Genomic DNA, 7,500 nt, shown 5'->3' with positions numbered 1-7,500 from the left:
AGGGTGAGTGAGAGAGAGAGGGAGAGGGTGAGTGTGAGAGAGAGGGTGAGTGTGAGAGAGAGGGTGAGTGTGAGAGAGAGTGTGAGAGAGAGGGAGAGGGTGAGTGAGAGAGGGTGAGGGTGAGAGAGAGGGTGAGTGAGAGAGGGTGAGGGTGAGAGAGAGGGTGAGGGTGAGAGAGAGGGTGAGGGTGAGAGAGAGGGAGAGGGTGAGTGAGAGAGAGGGAGAGGGTGAGTGAGAGAGAGAGGGTGAGTGAGAGAGAGAGGGAGAGGGTGAGTGAGAGAGAGAGGGAGAGGGTGAGAGAGAGGGAGAGGGTGAGAGAGGGTGAGAGAGAGGGAGAGGGTGAGAGAGAGGGAGAGGGTGAGAGAGGGTGAGAGAGAGGGAGAGTGTGAGAGAGAGGGTGAGTGTGAGAGAGAGGGAGAGGGTGAGTGTGAGAGAGAGGGAGAGGGTGAGTGTGAGAGAGAGGGAGAGGGTGAGTGAGAGGGAGAGGGTGAGAGAGAGGGAGAGGGTGAGAGAGAGGGAGAGGGTGAGAGAGAGGGTGAGTGTGAGAGAGAGGGTGAGTGAGGGAGAGAGGGTGAGTGAGGGAGAGAGGGTGAGTGAGAGGGTGAGAGAGAGGGAGAGGGTGAGAGAGAGGGTGAGTGTGAGGGAGAGGGTGAGAGAGAGGGAGAGGGTGAGTGTGAGAGAGAGGGAGAGGGTGAGTGTGAGAGAGAGGGAGAGGGTGAGTGTGAGAGAGAGGGAGAGGGTGAGTGAGAGGGAGAGGGTGAGAGAGAGGGAGAGGGTGAGAGAGAGGGAGAGGGTGAGAGAGAGGGTGAGTGTGAGAGAGAGGGTGAGTGAGGGAGAGAGGGTGAGTGAGGGAGAGAGGGTGAGTGAGAGGGTGAGAGAGAGGGAGAGGGTGAGAGAGAGGGTGAGTGTGAGGGAGAGGGTGAGAGAGAGGGAGAGGGTGAGTGTGAGAGAGAGGGAGAGGATGAGGGTGAGTGTGAGGGAGAGGGTGAGTGAGAGAGGGAGAGGGTGAGTGAGAGAGAGAGGGTGAGTGTGAGAGAGAGGGAGAGGGTGAGTGTGAGAGAGAGGGAGAAGGTGAGAGAGAGAGGGAGAAGGTGAGAGAGAGAGGGTGAGTGAGAGAGAGAGGGTGAGTGAGAGAGAGGGTGAGTGAGAGAGAGAGGGTGAGTGTGAGGGAGAGGGAGAGGGTGAGTGTGAGGGAGAGGGTGAGTGTGAGAGAAAGGGAGAGGGTGAGTGTGAGAGAAAGGGAGAGGGTGAGAGAGAGGGAGAGGGTGAGTGAGAGGGAGAGGGAGAGTGAGAGGGTGAGTGTGAGAGGGTGAGTGAGAGAGAGAGGGGGAGTGTGAGAGAGAGGGAGAGGGAGAGTGAGAGGGAGAGGTTGAGTGAGAGGGAGAGGGTGAGTGTGAGAGGGAGAGGGAGAGTGTGAGAGAGAGGGAGAGTGTGAGAGAGAGGGAGAGTGTGAGAGAGAGGGTGAGTGAGAGGGTGAGAGAGAGGGAGAGGGTGAGTGAGAGGGAGAGGGAGAGGGTGAGTGAGAGGGAGAGGGAGAGGGTGAGTGAGAGGGTGAGTGAGAGAGAGGGAGAGGGTGAGTGAGAGAGAGGGAGAGGGTGAGTGTGAGGGAAAGGGTGAGTGAGTGTGAGGGAAAGGGTGAGAGAGAGGGAGAGGGTGAGTGTGAGGGAGAGGGTGAGTGTGAGGGAGAGGGTGAGTGTGAGGGAGAGGGTGAGTGTGAGAGGGAGAGGGTGAGTGTGAGAGGGAGAGAGAGGGAGAGGGTGAGTGAGAGAGAGAGGGAGAGGGTGAGTGAGAGAGAGAGGGAGAGGGTGAGTGAGAGGGAGAGGGTGAGAGGGAGAGGGTGAGTGTGAGGGAGAGGGTGAGTGAGTGTGAGAGGGAGAGTGTGAGTGAGAGGGAGAGTGTGAGTGAGAGGGAGAGGGTGAGTGAGAGGGAGAGGGTGAGTGAGAGAGAGAGGGAGAGGGTGAGTGTGAGGGAGAGGGTGAGTGAGTGTGAGAGGGAGAGGGTGAGTGTGAGAGAGAGGGTGAGTGTGAGAGAGAGGGTGAGTGTGAGAGAGAGGGAGAGGGTGAGAGAGAGGGAGAGGGAGAGGGTGAGTGTGAGGGAGAGGGTGAGTGTGAGGGAGAGGGTGAGTGTGAGAGAGAGGGAGAGGGTGAGAGAGAGGGAGAGGGTGAGAGAGAGGGAGAGGGTGAGTGTGAGAGAGAGGGAGAGGGTGAGTGAGAGAGAGAGGGAGAGGGTGAGAGAGAGGGTGAGTGTGAGAGAGAGGGAGAGGGTGAGAGAGAGGGTGAGTGTGAGAGAGAGGGAGAGGGTGAGTGTGAGAGAGAGGGTGAGTGTGAGAGAGAGGGAGAGGGTGAGTGTGAGAGAGAGGGAGAGGGTGAGTGTGAGAGAGAGGGTGAGTGAGAGAGAGAGGGAGAGGGTGAGAGAGAGGGAGAGGGTGAGAGAGAGGGAGAGGGTGAGTGTGAGAGAGAGGGAGAGGGTGAGTGAGAGAGAGAGGGAGAGGGTGAGAGAGAGGGTGAGTGTGAGAGAGAGGGAGAGGGTGAGAGAGAGGGTGAGTGTGAGAGAGAGGGAGAGGGTGAGTGTGAGAGAGAGGGTGAGTGTGAGAGAGAGGGAGAGGGTGAGTGTGAGAGAGAGGGAGAGGGTGAGTGTGAGAGAGAGGGTGAGTGAGAGAGAGAGGGAGAGGGTGAGAGAGAGGGTGAGTGTGAGGGAGAGGGAGAGGGTGAGAGAGAGGGAGAGGGTGAGTGAGAGAGAGAGGGAGAGGGTGAGAGAGAGGGAGAGGGTGAGTGTGAGAGAGAACCTGTAGTAAGGAACATTCACTCCAAGAGGCGTGTGAATCAGCAGGTATTTGGGATGAACCGGTGTTTAAGAAAACAAAAATGAATTGAGACGTTTGCAGCAAATTTGCAGTTTTCACCAAAATGAAATACTTTATCAGGTATTGAGAAATGACATCGGGGATCACACACACACACACACACACACACACACACGCGCTATCAGTCTTTGATGGAGGAAAACACAACCACAACTCAGTCAGTCACAACATTTATCGATAAGTATGTGCACCCTCAGGCCCCACCGACACAGATACAGATATTAAAAATGTGCTTTATTTTGTTTTTTGTCTACATGAAAACTTGTTTTAGATCAGTGTAAAAAAACTTGTTTTAAATTTTAAAACTCAGTTTTCCCTGTTTTCAGAGACACATGTGCACATACACACACACACACACACACACACACACACACACACACTGCACAGGTATCCTGAACTCATGTCGCCATCGTGGCTTGACATGGTCACGTGAGCAGTTTCGATTCGTTTTTGCGTTCTCGTGGCTTTCGTTTTCTCCCACACCCCTCAGAGCAGAGGTACGGTATCTCCACCTGGGGTTCTTCAGACGCGGCCGTACCCACAGCTCGACTAGTCGTAACTCACTGTGTGATATTTATATTCAAATAGAAATCATAGTCCAGTCACGGTTTTGTCTTTACACTGGTTTGTTAAATTACAGTAGTCATGGTTACTATAGTGTAAAACTGGAATTCTATAATGTTATGACATCTGTATGAACTCTGTGTTTTATACAGTGTTCGTGCATGTTATTTATATTTGTTGCTCAGTGCTGCCCCCTATCACTGGTCTGAGCACTCACAGTCTGCAGTAACAGAACTAGCATTATGTGTGTGTGTGTGTATGTACACATGTCAGTGTTAACTCCTGAGGAAATATATATATATATATATATATATATATATATATATATATATATTTATATATTTATATATTTATATATATATATATATATATATATATTAGAAAAATGCTCCCAGGTTTTTGGGGGTTTTTTTTCTGTGACAAAATCAGTTTTTCATAAATCTCTCCAGCACAAGGGGGACAGTCTCGCTGTTTTTTCCTGAGAAGTGATTAATCTGTGTACGCATGTAAAGAAGGCAGTCTCTCTCTCACACACACACACACACACATACACACACACTTGAACGTACAGAGACGTATGGAAGCGAGGACCTCGTCTCGGGCAGTGCAGTATGAGGTGTTGTGATGTTACACCACCCGTGTGTACTGAATCAGGTTACCTTTAAAAGTGAGGGCTGATTACACAATAAAGGAGCAATCACTCGAGAGAGAGAGTGTGTGTGAGAGAGAGAGAGAGAGAGAGAGCGTGATTTTCACAGGTCAGTGTGTAGTTAGACGTGACATAAAACAGAGTTAATTCTGATAAAATCACTAACACGCCCTCCAGTGGATTTTATAAAACTGCGACGCTGATAAAATCCGGTGTCTCAGAAATGTATTATATATTATTATTATTATTATCAGGCAATTTATTATTAACAACATTCAGAATAAACAGATTGTCAGCAGCAGTGTAGAGCAGGGTGTTTACACTAAACTCTGGTTGCTAAGCAACACAGTAACGATAGATTAGCGTATTCTGTGGACAGAATGAAGGGCGTAGCGTTGAGGTTTAAAACCTGGAGTAAGGTGTTGTGTTTTATAATAAACTGTGGGATAAACTACTCACTGCTCAGGTGAGGATTCAAGCTCCTCCCCTCCTCACCTGTCACAGAAACACATTCCAGCATGTTAAAATCACACTCCTGCACACACACCTGCACACACACCTGTACACTCCTGCACACTCCTGCACACACTCCTGCACACACTCCTGCACACACTCCTGCACACACACCTGTACACACACCTGTACACTCCTGCACACTCCTGCACACACTCCTGCACACACTCCTGCACACACTCCTGCACACACTCCTGCACACACACCTGTACACACACCTGTACACTCCTGCACACTCCTGCACACACTCCTGCACACACTCCTGCACACACTCCTGCACACACACCTGCACACACACCTGCACACTCCTGCACACACTCCTGCACACACTCCTGCACACACACCTGTACACACTCCTGCACACACACCTGTACACACTCCTGCACACACACCTGCACACACACCTGTACACTCCTGCACACACACCTGTACACTCCTGCACACACACCTGCACACACACCTGTACACTCCTGCACACACACCTGCACACACACCTGTACACTCCTGCACACACACCTGTACACTCCTGCACACACTCCTGCACACACACCTGTACACACACCTGTACACTCCTGCACACACACCTGCACACACACCTGTACACTCCTGCACACACACCTGTACACTCCTGCACACACACCTGCACACACACCTGCACACACACCTGTACACTCCTGCACACACACCTGCACACACACCTGTACACTCCTGCACACACTCCTGCACACACACCTGTACACTCCTGCACACACACCTGTACACTCCTGCACACACACCGGTACACTTCTGCACACACACCTGCACACACACCGGTACACTCCTGCACACACACCTGTACACTCCTGCACACACACCTGCACACACACCTGTACACTCCTGCACACACTCCTGCACACACACCTGTACACTCCTGCACACACTCCTGCACACACACCTGTACACTCCTGCACACACACCTGTACACTCCTGCACACACTCCTGCACACACTCCTGTACACTCCTGCACACACACCTGTACACTCCTGCACACACTCCTGTACACTCCTGCACACACACCGGTACACTCCTGCACACACTCCTGCACACACACCTGTACACTCCTGCACACACTCCTGCACACTCCTGCACACACTCCTGCACACTCCTGCACACACTCCTGCACACACTCCTGCACACACACCTGTACACTCCTGCACACACACCTGTACACTCCTGCACACACACCGGTACACTTCTGCACACACACCTGCACACACACCGGTACACTCCTGCACACACACCTGCACACACACCGGTACACTCCTGCACACACTCCTGCACACACACCTGTACACTCCTGCACACACTCCTGCACACACACCTGTACACTCCTGCACACACTCCTGCACACACACCTGCACACTCCTGCACACACACCTGTACACTCCTGCACACACTCCTGCACACACACCTGTACACTCCTGCACACACTCCTGCACACACTCCTGCACACACACCTGTACACTCCTGCACACACACCGGTACACTCCTGCACACACTCCTGCACACACTCCTGCACACACTCCTGCACACACACCTGTACACTCCTGCACACACTCCTGTACACTCCTGCACACACTCCTGCACACACACCGGTACACTCCTGCACACACTCCTGCACACACACCGGTACACTCCTGCACACACTCCTGCACACACACCGGTACACTCCTGCACACACTCCTGCACACACTCCTGCACACACACCGGTACACTCCTGCACACACTCCTGTACACTCCTGCACACACTTTCACACACCTGTATGTCTGTGCTCCATTTTCTGAACTGTCCTGTTAGTCTATACTGTAATCCTGTATTATACGGGTTCACACAGTTAATCAGGTGTGTGTGTGTGTGTGTGTGTGTGTGTGTGTGTGTGTTTTCCAGGTGTGGGGAAATCCTGCCTCTTATTACAGTTCACAGATAAACGCTTCCAGCCCGTGCACGACCTCACCATCGGTAAGCTCACACTCCTCACAACCTAATGCTCCACACTCACACACACACACACACACACACACACGCACACACACACGCACAGTAATCAGGTGTGTTAGTTACAGGAAATGTGGCTTATCTTCATAATGATTAAACACTGCTGCTCTTATCTGTGTTTCTTAAACGTGTGTGTGTGTAAAACCTGTCGATTCACATGTTAATGAACACAACCTGTGTTTGTACCGTGAGTTTCGTTGTCTGACTCTGTAATAGAGTAAAAACCACATGCTGTCCCATTGCTCACCTCCGTTCTGATCAGACAAACTGAACTGATCAGACGTCTGATTTATAGTTGAAGCGGAGAATAAACACACACTGTCTGTCTAATCACCTTACAACATTCTGTCTTCATCATGGACATTTAAACATCACGCAGTAAGGTCTGAGCCGAGACAGGAATAAAGTCTGATTCTGTAGCTGATCTCAGGTCTGATGCGCTTCTGCAGTTAAATAAATAAATAAATACATATATGATTTATTTCACACGTTTATCAGACCTGCTACGTACGTCTCTGAAACACCTCTGTGAGTCTCACGTCCACCTGGTGTCGAGTAATAGTATATAAATATACTGTGTGTGTAAACTTGGTGTTTAAAATGGCTTTAAATCTGATCTTAATAATAATAATAATATTAGAGATTTTCAGCAGGGCTCGGTCTCCTTTACTGCATTTATAACCTGTAATTCACAGAAACTCCTTTTCCTGTGTGTGTGTGTGTGTGTGTGTGTGTGTGTGTGTGTGTGTGTGTGTGTGTCATGACTGTTTCTTATCAGATTCTGTTGTTCTCGCTCACAGGTGTAGAATTTGGAGCGCGGATGATCACCATAGATGGCAAACAGATAAAGCTTCAAATCTGGGACACGGTGAGAGT

General features: G+C 50.9%; 2 protein-coding genes across 2 annotated transcripts in view; one reads left to right on the top strand and one right to left on the bottom strand.

Moving 5' to 3' along the window:
* LOC128631806 (putative uncharacterized protein DDB_G0290521) overlaps window positions 1-3,286 on the bottom strand; it is a gene marked incomplete at its 3' end in the record, with an annotated part of 4,361 nt that extends 1,075 nt beyond the window's left edge. Inside the window, exon 1 of the mRNA XM_053679354.1 lies at window positions 3,244-3,286. Within this exon, the coding sequence (XP_053535329.1) occupies window positions 3,244-3,286 (43 nt within the window). The remainder of the gene's footprint in view (window positions 1-3,243) is intronic.
* Window positions 3,287-6,440: 3,154 nt separating this feature from the next.
* Window positions 6,441-7,500, top strand: part of rab2a (RAB2A, member RAS oncogene family) — a 9,084-nt gene continuing 8,024 nt past the window's right edge. The window contains exons 1-2 of the mRNA XM_053679355.1: window positions 6,441-6,588; window positions 7,425-7,492. Of these exons, the coding sequence (XP_053535330.1) occupies window positions 7,445-7,492 (48 nt within the window). The 5' untranslated portion in view covers window positions 6,441-6,588; window positions 7,425-7,444. The remainder of the gene's footprint in view (window positions 6,589-7,424; window positions 7,493-7,500) is intronic.

Source organism: Ictalurus punctatus, unplaced genomic scaffold, assembly GCF_001660625.3.
Source record: "Ictalurus punctatus breed USDA103 unplaced genomic scaffold, Coco_2.0 tig00007186, whole genome shotgun sequence".
Lineage (NCBI taxonomy): Eukaryota > Metazoa > Chordata > Actinopteri > Siluriformes > Ictaluridae > Ictalurus > Ictalurus punctatus.
This window is presented reverse-complemented; position numbering and strand designations above follow the sequence as displayed.